This window comes from Mustelus asterias, chromosome 6 (genome assembly GCF_964213995.1).
Source record: "Mustelus asterias chromosome 6, sMusAst1.hap1.1, whole genome shotgun sequence".
NCBI classification, from domain to species: Eukaryota; Metazoa; Chordata; class Chondrichthyes; order Carcharhiniformes; family Triakidae; genus Mustelus; species Mustelus asterias.
Window position 1 is genome coordinate 121,674,199 of NC_135806.1, and position 17,225 is coordinate 121,691,423.

General features: G+C 46.7%; 1 protein-coding gene across 2 annotated transcripts in view; it reads right to left on the bottom strand.

Moving 5' to 3' along the window:
• tenm3 (teneurin transmembrane protein 3) overlaps window positions 1-17,225 on the bottom strand; it is a 593,227-nt gene that overhangs the window by 77,843 nt on the left and 498,159 nt on the right. For both annotated transcript variants that reach the window (XM_078215101.1, XM_078215099.1), the window contains 2 exons: window positions 12,177-12,438; window positions 9,600-9,867 (listed from right to left, as the gene is read on the bottom strand). In XM_078215101.1, the coding sequence (XP_078071227.1) occupies window positions 9,600-9,867; window positions 12,177-12,438 (530 nt within the window). The remainder of the gene's footprint in view (window positions 1-9,599; window positions 9,868-12,176; window positions 12,439-17,225) is intronic.

Consider the following 17,225-nt stretch of genomic DNA (forward strand, 5'->3'; position numbering starts at 1 on the left):
GACTGGAGGATAGCAAATGTTGTCCCCTTGTTCAAGAAGGGGAGTAGGGACAACCCTGGTAATTATAGACCGGTGAGCCTTACTTCTGTTGTGGGCAAAGTATTGGAAAGGATTATAAGAGATAGGATTTATAATCACCTAGAAAGGAATAATTTGATTAGGGATAGTCAGCACGGTTTTGTGAAGGGTAGGTCGTGCCTCACAAACGTTATTGAGTTCTTTGAGAAGGTGACCAAAGAGGTGGATGAGGGTAAAGCGGTTGATGTGGTGTATATGGATTTCAGCAAAGCGTTTGATAAGGTTCCCCATGGTAAGCTTTTGCAGAAAATACGGACACATGGGATTGAGGGTGATTTAGTGGTTTGGATCAGGAATTGGCTAGCTGTAAGAAAACAAAGGGTGGTGGTTGATGGGAAATATTCATCCTGGAGTTCAGTTATTAGTGGTGTACCGCAAGGATCTGTTTTGGGGCCATTGCTGTTTGTCATTTTTATTAATGACTTGGATGAGGGCGTGGAAGGATGGATTAGTAAATTTGCGGATGACACTAAAGTCGGTGGAGTTGTAGACAGTGCGGAGGGAAGTGGCAGGTTACAGAGGGACATAGATAAGTTGCAGAGCTGGGCTGAGAGGTGGCAAATGGAGTTTAATGCGGAAAAGTGTGAGGTGATTCACTTTGGAAGGAGTAACAGGAGTACAGAGTACTGGGCTAATGGTAAGATACTTGGTAGTGTGGATGAACAGAGGGATCTGGGTGTCCATGTGCATAGATCCCTGAAAGTTGGCACCCAGGTTGATAGGGTTGTTAAGAAGGTGTACGGTGTGTTAGCTTTTATTGGTAGAGGGATTGAGTTTCGGAGCCAGGAGGTCATGCTGCAACTGTACAAAACTCTGGTGCGGCCGCATTTGGAGTATTGCGTACAGTTCTGGTCGCCGTATTATAGGAAAGATGTGGAAGTGTTGGAAAGGGTGCAGAGGAGATTTACCAGGATGTTGCCTGGTATGGTGGGAAAATCATATGAGGAAAGGCTGAGGGGCTTGAGGTTGTTTTCATTAGAGAGAAGAAGGTTAAGAGTTGACTTAATAGAGGCATGCAAGATGATCAGAGGATTAGATAGGGTGGATAGTGAGAGCCTTTTTCCTCAGATGGTGTTGGCTAGCACGAGGGGACATAGCTTTAAATTGAGGGGTGAGAGATATAGGACAGATGTTAGAGGTAGATTCTTTACTCAGAGTAGTAAAGGCGTGGAATGCCCTGCCTGCAGCAGTGGTGGACTCGTCAACGTTGAGAGCGTTCAAGTGGTTATTGGGTAAACATATGGATGATATTGGAATAGTGTAGATTAGAGGGGCTTTAGATTGGTACCACTGGTCGGCGCAACATCGAGGGCCGAAGGGCCTGTACTGCGTTGTAATGTTCTATGTTCTATGTTTAAGAGACTTCTGGATGAGTACATGGGAATTAATAGGATTGAGGGTTATAGGTGAGCCTATATATAAGCCTAGGTAGGTAGGGACATGACTGGCGCAACTTGTGGGCCGAAGGGCCTGTTTGTGCTGTATTTTTTCTATGTTCTATGTTCTATTGTGGTTGACTCTTCAATGATTTAGCAAGCCACGCAGTTCAAATGCTGGCCCAGCCAGTGATGCCCACATCCCCTGAATACAAAGAAGAGCTGATTCTAAAACCGTCCGCATGAAGAAGCTTCATTTAATCCCTTTTAACGTATTGGTTCATTGATCATTTAGAACTCTTCATGTAGAAGCAGAAGACGTGGCTAAAGAATTAAATGATTACTTTGCATCTGTTTTCACAAAGGAAGCTGATAATAAGAAGGTTACACTTAAAGACAAAAGGGAAGCTGTAGATAAGATAGTAAAAGATGGAGAAAATGCAATCAAAATGTTATTACTGAAAATCAGCCTGTCCAGATGGAATGCATCCTGGAGTTGTTGCAAGAAGCAATGGTAGAAAGTGCAGAGTCAGTAGTCATAATTTATCAGTGCAGAGTGGTATAGGACTACCGCTGGACGACTGGAAGAACATTAACATTAGATTAATGGGCGGCACAGTGGTTAGCACTGCTGCCTCACAGCACCAGGGACCCGAGTTCGATTCCAGGATTGGGTGACTGTCTGTGTGGAGTTTGCACATTCTCCCCATGTCTGAGTGGGTTTCCTCCCAGTGCTCTGGTTAGGTGGATTGGCCACGCTAAATTGCCCCTTACTGTCCCAAAATGTGGGAGATTATCTGGGTAAATGTGTGGGTTACGGGGATAGATAAGATGATCCTTCGGAGAGTTGGTGCAGGCTTGATGGGCTGAATGGCCTCCTTCTGCAGTGTAGGGATTCCATAGAAAACACGAGTCAAGAAGGGGGAGAGGGAAAAATCAAGAAATTACGGGTTAGTCAACCTAGATTGGTGGTGGGGAAATTATTGGACACCATTATCAGGGAGGAAATGAACTTTCATTTGAAATGGCATTGATTTGTTGAGGAGAGGCAGCATACAAATCATGTCTGGGAAACTGGACTGAATTATTTGATCAGATAACACAGATTGATCAAGGAAATGTCGCAGATGGTCTTATGGACAGACTTTCGACAGAAAAATAGCTCATATGAGGCTAAAGAAGAAGATAAAAGCTGATGGAATTAAACGGAGAGCGCATACAAAATTAGTTATTTGACAGGAAGGCATGGAGCTCATTCACGTTCGTAGAATCCCTACGGTGCAGAAGAGGCCATTCGGCCCATTGAGTCTGCACCGACTCTCTGACATAGTATCTTAACCAGGCCCTCTTCCCCACCCTATTCGCGTAATCCCACACATTTCCTATGGCTAATCCACTTAACCTACATATCTTGGGACACTAAAGTGTCAATTTAGCGTGGCCAATCCATTTAACCTGCACATCTTTGGACTGTGGGAGAAAACCCTAGCATCCAGAGGAAACCCATGCAGACACGGGGAGAATGTGCAAACTCCACACAAACAGTCACCCAAGGCCGGAATCAAACCGAGGTCCCTTGAGCTGTGAGGCTCAGTTCTAACCACTGTGCTGCTCTCGTGCTGCCCAGATATTTTTCATAGGGGGAGGTGGGTTTACAGTGGTGTTTTCCATGGGTCAGTTGCCCATCCATTGCTCGCTCATTGTTATAAATGACCTAGATTCGGGTATGGGGAGCAGCATTACAAAATTTTCCGATGATATGAAAGTTGACAAAGCAGTGTAATAAATGGTGAAGAGGATAGTTATAGGCTTAAGGGTGAAACAGACAGGATGGCAAAGTGAGCAGAAGCGTGGCAGATGGAGTTCAATATGGAGAAGTGTGAAGTGATGTGCTTTGGAGAGGCGATGATGGAAAGACAATGTACTATAAATGATTCTATTTATTGCAGCGCAAATTGGTAAAGCATGTACAATACAGCACGTGGGTTTTTGGGGTTTATGAATAGGCAACACGGTAGCACAGTGGTTAGCACTGTTGCCTCACAGCGCTGGCGACCCGGGTTCGATTCCAAGCTTGGGGCACTGTCTGTGTGGAGTCTGCACGTTCTCCCCATGTCTGTGTGGGTTTCCACCGGGTGCTCCAGTTTCCTCCCACGGTCCGAAGGACGTGCTGGTTGGGTGCATTGGCCATGCTAAATTCTCCCTCAGTGTACCCGAACAGGCGCCGGAGAGTGGTGACTGGGGGATTTTCACAGTAACTTCGTTGCAGTGTTCATCCAGGCCTACTTGTGACACTCGTAAAAAATAATAAATAAATATAAGCGATCTTGGTAGAAATTCATTATTCATTGGGTAGGCTGCAGCTGGAGCACTGTGGAGAAGCTGGGCACCACATCACAGGGAAGGTGTAAAGGTTTGGAAAAACCTTTTCACGCAGCGAGTGGTTGGGGTCTGGAAAGCACTGCCCGGAAGTGTGGTGGAGGCAGGTCCAATCCCGGCACTTAAGACAGCATTGGATAATTATTCGAATAGGAACAACGTGCAGGGATACGGGGAAAAGGCAGGAAGGTGGCACAAAGTCATGATGCTCATTTGGAGAGCTGTTGCAGACTTGATGGGCCAAACGGCCTCCTTCTGCAACGTAACAATTCAGTGGCTTTAGAAAACATATAGAGGCAGGTTTACTTGGATGCTACGGGAGAAACGGGGCTTCAGTTACGGGCAAAGATTGGAAAGGACTGTTCACCTTGGAACAAGAAAGAATAAGAGGTTTTCAAAATGATGAGAGATTTTTGCTGGAGAAATAATTCCCTTTGGCAATTGCGTCAATAATTCGAGGTCACAAGTTCAAAATCATTGGCGAAATATCAAGTGGGGAGGTCAGAATACAATTTTACACAGAGGGACAGTAGTCATGGTTGGGAAGCGCTACCTGAAGAAATGTTGGAATCAGATTCCACAACTAATTTTAAAAGAGCATTGAACAGCTACTTCAGGATGAGAAACTTGCAAGGTTATAGACAAAAAGTGGGCATGTAAGCATGACTATTCTTTCAAAGAGCCACCACATGCATGTTGGACTAAATGGCCTCTTTCTATGCCGTAAGTGTCTATGATTCTATGACTCCGGAAAGAGTTAAAACAGTCTATTCACCATATCAAAATCACAGAACCCCTATAGTGCAGAAAAAGGCCATTCAGCCCATTGAATCTGCACCAACTCTCCAAAAGAGCATCCCACCCAGGCCTTCTCCTCTGCCCTATTCTTGTAATCCCATACATTTACCATGTCCAGTCCACCTAACCCGCACATCTTTGGACTGTGGGAGGAAACCGGAGCACGCAGAGGAAACCCACACAGACACGGGGGGAACGTGCAAACTCCACACAAAGAGTCACCCAAGGCCAGAATCGAACCCGGGCCTCTGGCGCTGTAAGACAGCAGTGCTAACACTGTGCCACCGTGCCACAGTCTGGTTGGATTTTAAAGGCTTAGTTGAATCCCCTGCACTTTTTATGCGGCAGTAGAAATTGTTTAATTATATTTTTTGCATTAATTTGTTCATGGGATATGAGCGCCATTGGTAAGGTCAGCATTTGCTGCCCATCCCTAATAGTCAAAGAACAAACAAAGAACAAAGAACAATACAGCACAGGAACAGGCCCTTCGGCCCTCCAAGCCCGCGCCGCTCCCTGGTCCAAACTAGACCATTCTTTTGTATCCCTCCATTCCCACTCCGTTCATGTGGCTATCTAGATAAGTCTTAAACGTTCCCAGTGTGTCCGCCTCCACCACCTTGCCCGGCAGCACATTCCAGGCCCCCACCACCCTCTGTGTAAAATACGTCCTTCTGATATCCGTGTTAAACCTTCCCCCGCCTCACCTTGAACTTATGACCCCTTGTGAACGTCACCACCGACCTGGGAAAAAGCTTCCCACCGTTCACCCTATCTATGCCTTTCATAATTTTATACACCTCTATTAGGTCACCCCTCATCCTCCGTCTTTCCAGTGAGAACAACCACAGTTTACCCAATCTCTCCTCATAACTAAGCCCTTCCATACAAGGCAACATCCTGGTAAACGTCCCCTGCACTCTCTCTAAAGCCTCCACGTCCTTCTGGTAGTGTGGCGACCAGAAGTGGACGCAGCATTCCAAATGCGGCCGAACCAACGTTCTATACATCTGCAACATCAGACCCCAACTTTTATACTCTATGCCCCGTCCTATAAAGGCAAGCATGCCATATGCCTTCTTCACCACCTTCTCCACCTGTGACGTCACCTTCAAGGATCTGTGGACTTGCACACCTAGGTCCTTGAACTGAGTAGTTTAATAGGCCATTTCAGAGGGCAGTAAGGAGTCAACGACATTGCTGTGAGTCGCATTTGGCCAGACTGGGTAAGGATGGCAGATTTCTTTCCCTAAAGAGGACCAGACGGGTTTTTAACACCAATTGATGATAGCATGGGTACTGTCAGTGAGACTGGTTTCCAATTCCAGACTTCCTTTGTTGATCAAATTCAAATTCCACCAGCTGCTGTGGTAGCATTTGGACTCATCCCTCCAGAGCATTAGCCTAGGCCTCTGGATTAGTAATCCAGTGACACTGCCACGCCATCACCGTCTCCCCACTGCAGTTACCTTATATCAGTCCTTCTAATGATAACTTACAGCCGGCAACTTTCTTGGTGATCTGGTTGAGAATATAGACGTGGCAAACGCACAGAACATAAACTTTGTTACACTGATTAAATCACAGTGAGTCCGCTTCCTACTTCATCAAGTGTTGGAATCAGTCAGTGGTCAGCGATCACCAATGGCCGGAATTTTACCAGCCCGCCCGCCCGCCCACCACGGGAATCGGAGCGGACGAGAGGTGAAGCACGGGAAGGTTCGTTGACCTCAGGTGGAATCTTACGGTTTCGGGATAAGCGAGGCCGGAAAGTCCCACCCAATATCTCTAATAATGTGACAAAAATAGAGAGCAGCCTTCAGTGAACTCATTTCTGACCTTCCAATTCGACCATAATGCTGGGAGTGAGGGGGTTTAACTCGACATTTGCTGTGGCTGGTAGGGTGATGCCATGGAAAAGGGAACGTCCTTTGACATTAATTTGAAAGTGGCAGAAAACATCACAGCACAGACTTTGAAAAAGCAGAATTTCTTTTTAATAACCACGGGAGTTCTTTTACAGTGAAAAGCTGGAGCTAGTGTTTGCCTACGGAACCTGTATATCCTCTCGCTCTCTGTAGTCTAAAGCCATTTAATTTGAAAAGGCTTACTCGGTTTAATAACATAAATATTCCCTCAGAGATCCTGTGCACTCAATTCTTGTAGTTCATGCCATTAATTAACATGAATGATAAAATCAACTTTTTTTTTTACTTAGAGTTTGGTATTGCTGCAGGGATCTGGGGACCCCCGATGAAAAATGTTTAGTTTGAGCTCTCCTGACTGCGGTGAGTGGAACTGAACCATGCAGAACAATCTAGGTTGACTCAATAAGATTCCGTCAAGACAGTAGTCAGTGCATTCCCAAAGGCACATAGTGTTGAGGGAAGACACTATGGTCTTTAGGAGTGGTGAACACTGCTGTCTCACAGCGCCAGGGATCCAGGTTCAATTCCGGCCTCAGGTTACTGTCTGTGTGGAGTTTGCACATTCTCCCTGTGTCTGCGTGGGTTTCCTCCGGATGTTCCGGTTTCCTCCCACACTCCAAAGATGCACAGTTGGCTGGATTGACCAAGCTAAATTGCCCCTTAGTGTCAGGGGGATTCGCGGAGTAAATATGTGGGGTTATGGGGATAGGGCCTAGGTGGGATTGTTGTCGATGCAGGCTTGATGGGCCGAATGGCTTCCTTCTGCACTGTAGGGATTTTATGATTCTATGAATTGCAGCTAAAGTGCTGTCTCCTGTGCAACGCACCATTGAGATAGTATGGTAAAGATGGGAGAAGCATACATCAGGGCTGAAAGACTTTAGTTATGAGAAGAGGTTACAGAGGGGAGGGGGGGGGGGCTCCTTCCATTAGGGGAGATCCGATCGAGATGTTCAAAACCAGGAGACGTTTTGGTGATGTGAATAGGGAAACATTCGTATTATTGGTCAGTGAGTTGTTAATGAGAGGACAACAATTTAAGATCATTAAAAGGAGCAAAAGGAATGGTTGGGAGAATTTCCTTTAAGCAGTGTCTTGTTAGCCTGCATTGGAAATGATGGTGAAAGTAGAATCCAAACCAGCTTTTTAAAAAAAAAGTGGGATATGTAGAAAGGAAATAAAAACTGAGATGGGATGAAGTGAATAGTTCTTTCAGTCACAATGAACCAAATAATCTCCTTGAAAGATTCTATGATCATAAGCTCTTAGCTTCCTATTATTATGGAAATGATCTCTACTGAAAGCTCACGAGTGGAGATTGAGGGTGAGGGTGGTATTTGGAACTAAAACGATAAATGTTGGAAATACTCGGGAGGTCAGGCAGCCTCTGTGAAGAGAGAGACAGGGTTAACGGGAGAGATTCTCTGGCATCCCCTTTGCATTTTTCTCGGCAATGGAAGTTGGCGCGCTGTTCGCTGGCGGCGGGATCCTCTGGTCCCACCGCTGCCAATTGGGATTTCCCATTGAAGCCACCCCAAATCCGCCGGGAAACCCACAGCAGGGGATGCGCCTGCTACAGGTGGGACCAGAAAATCCTGCCGACGTGAACAGCCGCAGAATTCTGGCCAAGATTTCAGGTTTATGACCTCCCATCATCTGTTCTCATGAAAGGTTCCAGACCTTGAGCAAAGAAAACTACAGCACAGGAACAGGCCCTTCAGCCCTCCAAGCCTGCACCGACCAGGCTGCCTGCCTTAACTAAAACCTCCTACCCTTCCAGGGACCATATTCCTCTATTCCCATCCTATTAATGTACTTGTCAAGATGCCCCATGGAAAAGCCACTACCGTATCTGCTTCCACGACCTCCCCTGGCAACGAATTCCAGGCACCCATCACCCTCTGTGTAAAAGATCTGCCTCGTACATCTCCTTTAAACCTTGCCCCTCGCACCTTAAACCTGTGCCCCCGAGTAATTAACTCTTCCACCCTGAGAAAAATCTTCTGACTATCCACTCTGTCCATGTCTCTCATAATCTTCTATCAGGTCACCCCTCAACCTCCGTTGTCCAGTGAGAACAAACGAAGTTTCTCCAATCTCTCCTCATAGCTAATGCCCTCCATACCTGGCAACATCCTGGTAAATCTTTTCTGTACCCTCTCCAAAGCCTCCACATCCTTCTGGTAGTGTGGCGACCAGAATTGAACACTATATTCCAAGTGTGGCCTAATTAAGGTTCTATAAAGCTGCAACATGACTTGCCAATTTTTAAACTCAATACCCCGGCCGATGAAGGCTAGCATGCCTAATGCCTTCTTGACTACCTTCTTCACCTGCGTTGTCACTTTCAGTGACCTGTGTACCTGTACACCCAGATCCCTTTGCCTATCGATACTCTTAAGGGTTCTGGAATGGGAACCGTACCTCTCTCTCCACAGAAGCTGCCAGACGTGCTGACTATTTCCAGCATTTTCTCCTTTAAATCAGATTTCCAGCACCAACAGCATTTTGCTTTTATTTTGTATGAGGGCAATATTGGGTTTGCTTGTATTCTTCACTATAGTCGATGTGCTGCTAGCAATCATTGAATCCCTAGAGTGCAGAAGGAGGCCATTCGACCCATCGGGCCTGCACCGACCACAATCCTACCCAGGCCCTATCCCCGTAACCTCACATATTTACTCCGCGAATCCCCTGACACTAGGGTCAATTTACCATGGCCAATCAACCTAACCCGCACATCTTTGGACTGTGGGAGGAAACCGGAGTACCCGGAGGAAGCCCACGCAGACATGGGAAGAATGTGCAAACTCCACACAGACAGTGACCCGAGACCGGAACTGAACCTGGGTCCCTGGCGCTGTGAGGCAGCAGTGCTCACCACTGTGCCGCCCTGGTGATAGGGCCAGAATTCAAGGATGTTGAGTGTGGTGTAGCAGGGTCCAATGCTACCTCTTTGTAACTTCAGATGCAGCAAAGAGAAAGCTGGGGGTCACACAATAAGCAAATACGCCAAGGCAAAGCTCCCTTCTCAACTCACCCACTGCTTCAGACAAGCCGTAGACCTTTTGATTGTAGGCATCGGTTTTGTCCCATATGAAGGTGTACGACAGGTTTGGTGACGCCGGGAACCATTTCTGGAACAGCCTGCCCACCACGGCTACCATCAGGTGAACCTTCATCAAATTAAACGGCACTGTGCTCTGGGTCATCGTGATTTTCAGAACCGGCTTGTAGCCGGTAGCACGTGAGCTCAGGTAGGTCAGCTTCAGGTCGGTGCCAGGAATCTCTGTTTCTTCATGAAGCACCTGAAGGAAATATCAGAGAGGGAATCAGAGACAGAGAGAAGATAAAGATAGAAACAGAAACATAGAAGATAGGAGCAGGAGGAGGCCATTTGGCCCTTCGAGCCTGCTCCGCCATTCATCACAATCATGGCTGATCATCCAACTCATTCCTGCTTTCTCCCCATAACCTTTGATCCCATTCGCCCCAAGTGCTCTATCTAGCCGCCTCTTAAATACATTCAATGTTTTGACATCAACTACTTCCTGTGGTAATGAATTCCACAGGCTCACCACTCTTTGGTTGGAGAAATGTCTCCACATCTCTGTCCTAAATGGTCTGCGCTGAATCCTCAGACTGTGATCCCTGGTTCTAGACTCCCCCACCATCGAGAATATATTCCCTGCATCTACCCTGTCTAGTCCTGTTAGAATTTTATAATTCTCTATGAGATTCCCCCCCTCATTCGTCTGAAGTCCAGCAATCCTAAGCTAGTCAATCTCTCCTCATACACCAGTCCCGCCATCCCCGGAATCAGCCTGGTAAACCTTGGCTGGACTCCCTCGAGAGCAAGAACGTCCTTCCTCAGAAACGGAGACCAGGATTGCACAGAATATTCTCGGTGTGGCCTCACCAAGGCCCTCAGAGGGAGGGAGAGAGAGAGAGATAGAGAGTGAGAGACTTTGTTTACAGCTGAAGTATAGGCCATGATAAAGCACACAATCACTGGGGAGAATTTATGACCAAAACAAAGAAAAAAACTCAAGTTATTTCATTTTGATTGTGATTTCTCCTGGGCAGGCATTACCATCAGTCCATTAGACAGTACAGATGGAGCCATCAATATGGAACGGGAAATTTGATTGAAGAATGTAATTATGTCTGTACGCAGTGCCACAAAGTTTGTGTCAGTACAAGAGCCCAGGTGTGTGAATGTAAACCTTGCAATGAAACAATGTCATAGCGCTAAGGTGACAGGGTGATGCTGCACGCTGGACACGTGGCACCAAGACGGAGAGGGATTTCCCCAATCTCCACCGTGTTGGTGGCGACAGACGGTAAGAACAGATGTAAAGAACCTCCACTGCTGCAGGCCGGCTGAGAGAAAGAAGGGATTATATAGCAGCAGTATTAAAAAAAAATGACCTGCAGATTATAAAGTTTTACAAGACGAGAAATCTCCCCAGTTTCGGTGCTGGTCTGCGAGAGGTTAGCTGTTTCAGCAGTGAATGTAGTTTCCACTTGTTTGGGGGGCCCAAAACTAAGGAAAACAAATGTAAGAAAGCCACTATTAACTCCAATAAAGAATTCAGGGGTGCAACAACTTTGAATGGAAAGTGGCAGGAATGTAGAATTTGGTACCTTGAGGTGAATCACGTTGACTCATTTAGGTGGAAGCTATGCAAGTGGAAGAGGAAGAAAGGCAGAGGAGCATATGGAGAGGGTGAGATGAAGTAAGGTGGTGGTGTGGGGGGAGGTGGGAGTGGGAGGATGCTGGGGTGCTCATGTGGAGCACGAGCACTGACGTAGACCAGTTGGGCTGATCTGCTTCGATGCAGTAAACCCCATGCAACATAATTCTGTGTCAAGGTGAAGGGGGTGGACAGGATACACAAGGCTGCACTGTTGAGAACGCAGCATGGGTTTTCCACTGGCTTTTTCTCACCAATCTTTTCACACTTTGTATGACTTCCATGTGCACCCAGTGGGTGAGGAGGGGATCAGAGACCGCAATCGCTGTTTGAGCAGCCTGTTGGATGTGGTGACGTATGTAAACCATTGAGTGAGGGGTCTGCAGGCGCCAAGTGTGGAGATGCCTTGAGGGGAGCAAATGGAAAGAATGGAGAGAAGGGGAAATACGACAGATGGGGTTGCTGGAAGTGATGGTCTAGTGATATTATCGCTCGATTATTAATCCAGAAACTCAGCTAATTGTTCTGGGGACCTGGGTTTGAATCCTGCCATGGCAGGTGGCGGAATTTGAATTCAATAAAAAAAAATCTGGAATTAAGAATCTACTGACGACCATGAAACCATTGTTGATTGTCGGAAAAATCCAACTGGTTCACTAATGTCCTTTAGGGAAGGAAATCTGCCGTCCTTACCTGGTCTGGCCTACATGTGACTCTAGACCCCCCACAGAAATGTGGTTGACTCTCAACTGCCCTTGGGCAACTAGGGATGGGCAATAAATGCTGATGTGGAGATGCCGGCGTTGGACTGGGGTAAACACAGTAAGAAGTTTAACAACACCAGGTTAAAGTCCAACAATGTTCTAAACATTTGACTTTTCCCTTTGGCTTTACAGGAGAAGAATGTGGGAACCATCTACCTGTGTCTCAGGAATAATAGGGCTCTCTGAAGGAGATGATCGGAAAAAGGTGGACAGAGGAGAAGCTAGGATGATGGGATTCGGCCTCACAAATCCGCTCAGGTCGCAGCTGGGAATCTCATTCTCTTCCTTCTTCATGACCATGGTGTCCATGACGTAAAACACATTCCAGGGAATCCACACCGTGTGGTGCTGGGTGATGAATGGGACACGTTCGAAGCACAGGGTGAGCGAGGCCCCACCGTTTGCCACCAAGTCAAACCTTGATCAAAAGAAGAATTACAGAGGTAAAATCAATATTACTCAAGGCATCAAACTACATTATCGAGCTGGGCTTTATCTTTAGGATAACAGAGCACGGCACTTTGAGTCACTCAGTCACATTAAAATCATTCATCATTGTTACCCTGGCTGCGACAACACTACAACAGAATAGAAAGTGGTCATTTTCTTGAGTCTGGCCTGCAAACGAGAAAATACAATTTGCAGAAACTATTCATGTGATTACGTGACCGAGGGCAAAAGTTAAAGTTTTATTTATTAGTCACAAGTAGGCTTACATTAACACTGCAGTGAAGTTACTGTGAAAATCCCCTAGTCGCCACACTCCGGTGTTGTTTGGGTACACTGAGGGGGAATTTAACATGGCCACCATGCAGCTAATCAGCATGTCTTTCAGACTGTGGGAGGAAACCAGAGCACCCGGAGGAAACCCACGCAGACACGGGGAGAATGTGCAAACTCCACACAGACAGTAACCCGGAACTGAACCCAGATCCCTGGTGCTGTGAGGCAGTAGTGCTAACCACTGTGCCACCGAGCCGTATCAGTGAATAAACTGGGCTTAATGTAACTGTTATGTGGGGAATTGTAGAATTGTTTGATCCACAAATATGCAGAGCGGGACCATGGAGGTCGGGAAATTTCAAATTCCTTTCCTGGCTTCCGTGGAGTTAAGCAGCCTCAGCAGTATGGTAACAGAGTACCTACATCTGACCTCAGCGCCCGTACGTTGACCTCGAGGGTTGGGTGGGTGGGGGGCGTGGGGGAGGGGTCCCTCAGTTCGTCAAGTTGACCGAGGGTGGAACATATGAAACCTGCCAGCAATGTTTTAGAATGGTCAAATGCGAAGATACCTAAAAATGGAATATTGTGTACGACGTTGGTCACCCTGTTATCGGAAAGACATTGATAAACTGGAAAGAGTGCAAAGGAGATTTACGAGGGTGTTGTCAGGACTAGTGGGCCTGAGTTATAGGGGGAGGTTGGCCAGGGCTAGAGCTTTATTCCTTGGAATGTAGGAGAATGAGGCGTGACCTTACTGAGGTGTAGAAAATCATGAGGAGCATTGATAGGATAAACGCACATTGTCTTTTTTCCAGGGAAGGGGAATTGAAAATTAGAGGGCGTAGGTTTGAGCTGAGAGGGGAAAGATTTAAAAGGGACCTGAGGAGCAACTTCTTCATGCAGAAGGTGGTGGGTATATGGAATGAGCTGCCAGGGAAAGTGATTGAGGCAGATACATTGGGAACATTTAAAAAGCATTTGGATAAGTACATGGATGGGAAAGGATTAGAAGGAAATCTGCAACCCTGTACCATTCACTGCAGTCGCAATGTCACATCTCTGGTCGTCTCATTCTGTCTTCTGCCCTTACTGTGTCAATGAATTGCCTGAGGCTGACAAGCCAAAAGTCCACCATGAAACCAGAGTATGTGTCTGCAATCCAGCATACTGGGCATTGGCATGACCTTCCACTCGGCACTCCCTGTGAGCATAGTTCCCATATGGGAACATGGGGTCACAGAATCACCCCTACAATCCTAACAGCTAAAACATAACAGGAAATCTTTGTTTTAAACGCACACTACTGCTACACTGCTTTGTCCTTATTAGCTTTATCAGTCCTAAGGTTCTCAACAACATTTCCCAGCCCTGTGGCCTTTGCCACCAAGGAGAACAAGAATTAGGGAACACTTTCACTTCCGAGTCCTCTTTGAACTCACACAGTTTGGACATATCTGAATGTTCCTTCGCTATCACTGGGTCAAAATCGTGGAGTTTCCTACCTAGTACCATTCCGAGTGCACGGTGGCACAGTGGTTATCACTGCTGCCTCACAGCGCCAGGGACCGATTCCCGGCTTGGGTCACTGTCTGTGTGGAGTTTGCATGTTTTCCCCGTGTCTGCGTGGGTTTCCTCCGGGTGCTCCGGTTTCCTCCCACAATCCGAAAGACGTGCTGGTTAGGTGCATTGGCCATGCTAAGTTCTCCCTCCGTGTACCCGAACAGGCGCCGGAGTGTGGCGACGAGAGGATTTTCACAGTAACTTCATTGCAGTGTTAATGTAAGCCTACTTGTGACACTAATAAAATAAACTTCATGCAAGGAGTGCAATAGTTTAAGGAGATGTATGATCACCTTCTCGGAGCAATGAATGCAGCTTTGTTAGCTTTGTTCAGTAGGTCTAGAGGTTCTCCTGTCTCCTTGGGGGTTAATAAATAAACTCATTGTGCTCTCAGGGGAAGTTCCTCAATCTGACTTTCGCCCCTTCCCAGATGGCGACCATAACATCTTTGTTAGGCCATTAAGCGCTGTGCAACTGGATCTCTCCCCCACCCTCCAGAAAACTCTGTCCCTGGGGAAAGTCTGTCTGAGGAGGCCAATGAATTGTGGGACATCATTTTGTTCAGCATGCCTGATCCTTTGTAGTAGTTTTTACTTAGGGGGCATGCGAAATAGGATCAACATTTTGAGATGAAAAGGGAATACTGCAAATACTGGAAATCAGAAAAAAAAACACCTTGACAAATTTACATTTCAGACAGAGACTCTGTTAGAACTCAGATCAACTTTCCTTTCATTTTTCCCATAGAGAAGCAGATCATAGAATCCTTACGGTGCAGGAAAAACCATTCGGCCCATCGAGTCTGCACTCACTGTCTGAGAGAGTATCATACCCAAGCCCTCTCCCCCACCCTATCCCTGTAACCCCACACATTTACCATGGCTAATCCAGCTAACCCACAGATCTTTCGACTGTGGGAGAAAACCGGAGCACCCGGAGGAAACCCAACAGACACGGGGAGAACGTGCAAACTCCACATAGTTACCCAAGGCTGGAATTTAATCCGGGTCCCTGACACTATGAGGCAGCAGTGCTAACTACTGTGCCACCATGAAGCCCCAGATCATAGAATCATAGAATCCCTACAGTGCAGAAGGAGGCCATTCGGTCCATTGAGTCTGCACCAAACACAATCCCACACAGACCCTATTTCCGTAACCCCTCACATTTACCCTGCTAATCCCCCTGACACTGGGTTAATTTACCATGACCAATCAACCTAACTCGCACATAGAATCATAGAAACCCTACAGTGCAGAAGGAGGCCATTTGGCCCATCGAGTCTGCACCGACCACAATCCCACCCAGGCCCTATCCCCACATATTTTTACCCGCTAATCCCTCTAACCTACACATCCCAGGACTCTAAGGGGCAATTTTTAACCTGGCCAATCAACCTAACCCGCACATCTTTGGACTGTGGGAGGAAACCGGAGCACCCGGAGGAAACCCACGCAGACACGAGGAGAATGTGCAAACTCCACACAGACAGTGACCCAAGCCAGGAATCGAACCTGGGACCCTGGAGCTGTGAAGCAGCAGTGCTAACCACTGTGCTACCGTCTTTGAACTGCTCTTCTGAAATGGCTGCAGGTGGACATTTTACAGTGGGTTCAGCACAACTGAAGCACTATCTGCAATGCTAAACACAACAAATTGGGTCATATAAATTGTGCTTGAAGGGGATTCAAGAATTTGGTGGGGTAGGCGTGGCTAACTATTTCCTCTGCTGGGAGATGTCCAGGACAAGGGGGTCAGAACTTTAGAATGAGATTAATGGTGATCCAGGAAATCTGGACCTCTCTCTCTTGAAAAGCTGCTGAGGTGAGGTCAACTGAAAAGTTTTTAAAAAAAGCTGAGATAGATTTTCTTCAGGGAATTGTGTATAAAGGTAGGAAACAAGAGCAGGTAAATAGTGTTCAGATGAAGATCAGCCATAAGAAGGTTCACCAGGATGTTGCCTGGTCTCGAGGACGTTGACTATGAGGAGAGGTTAAATAAACTAGGGTTATTTTCACTGGAAAGACAGAGGCTGAGGGGAGACCTGATAGAGGTCTACAAAATTATGAGAGGCATAGACAGGGTGGATAGTCAAAGGCTAATTCCGAGGGGGCACAGGTTCAAGGTGAGAGGGGGAAATTTTAAGGAAGATGTGCGGGGGAAGTTTCTCACGCCGAGTGTGGTGGAAGCTTGGAACGTGTTGCCAGAGGAGGTGGTGGAAGCAGGCACATTAGCAACATTTAAGAGGCATCCGGATGGGTACATGAATAGGGAGGGAATAGAGGGATACGGACCAAGTATGGGCAGAAAGTTGTTTTTGGATTAGTTAGGGCATCATAATCGGCACGGGCTTGGAGGGCCAAAGGGCCTGTTCCTGCGCTGTACTCTTCTTTGTTCTTTAAAATCTATCTGAAGAGAAGAGCGGATTCCTGTGACAGCATGACCAAATTGTGTTGATATGTTTGAGTGCTTAATTACTGGCCGTCGCATCAGTGGCCGAAAGGGGGACATGCTTTGATCACTGCAATGAAGAAATGGCTGCAGACAGTACTGAAACATTAAGTAATTGTTTTAGTGGCAGAGACTTAAAAGGACAGTCATCAATGCTGGAATGGAACAACCACATTAATATGATTGCTATTCTTGTTCCCATTTCATGGGCAGTTCCAATGCCTTTCATCAGAAGATTACCTCACCAGAAATATCAGTCAGTCACTTGATTGCAGAGAACTTGAATGTTGCTGAAAAGAGAGACGTGTTGTCGAAGCTTTTTGTTTTGCATTCATCAGGACACATGCAAGAATGGCAAATTTCAACCAATCACAACAATTCATACTAGAGGGAAAAGGGGTCCTGACTAGTTGATAGGTCGACTCCGATTGGCTGAAGTGTTGCTCATGGAGAAAGCAACAGGAAAGACCA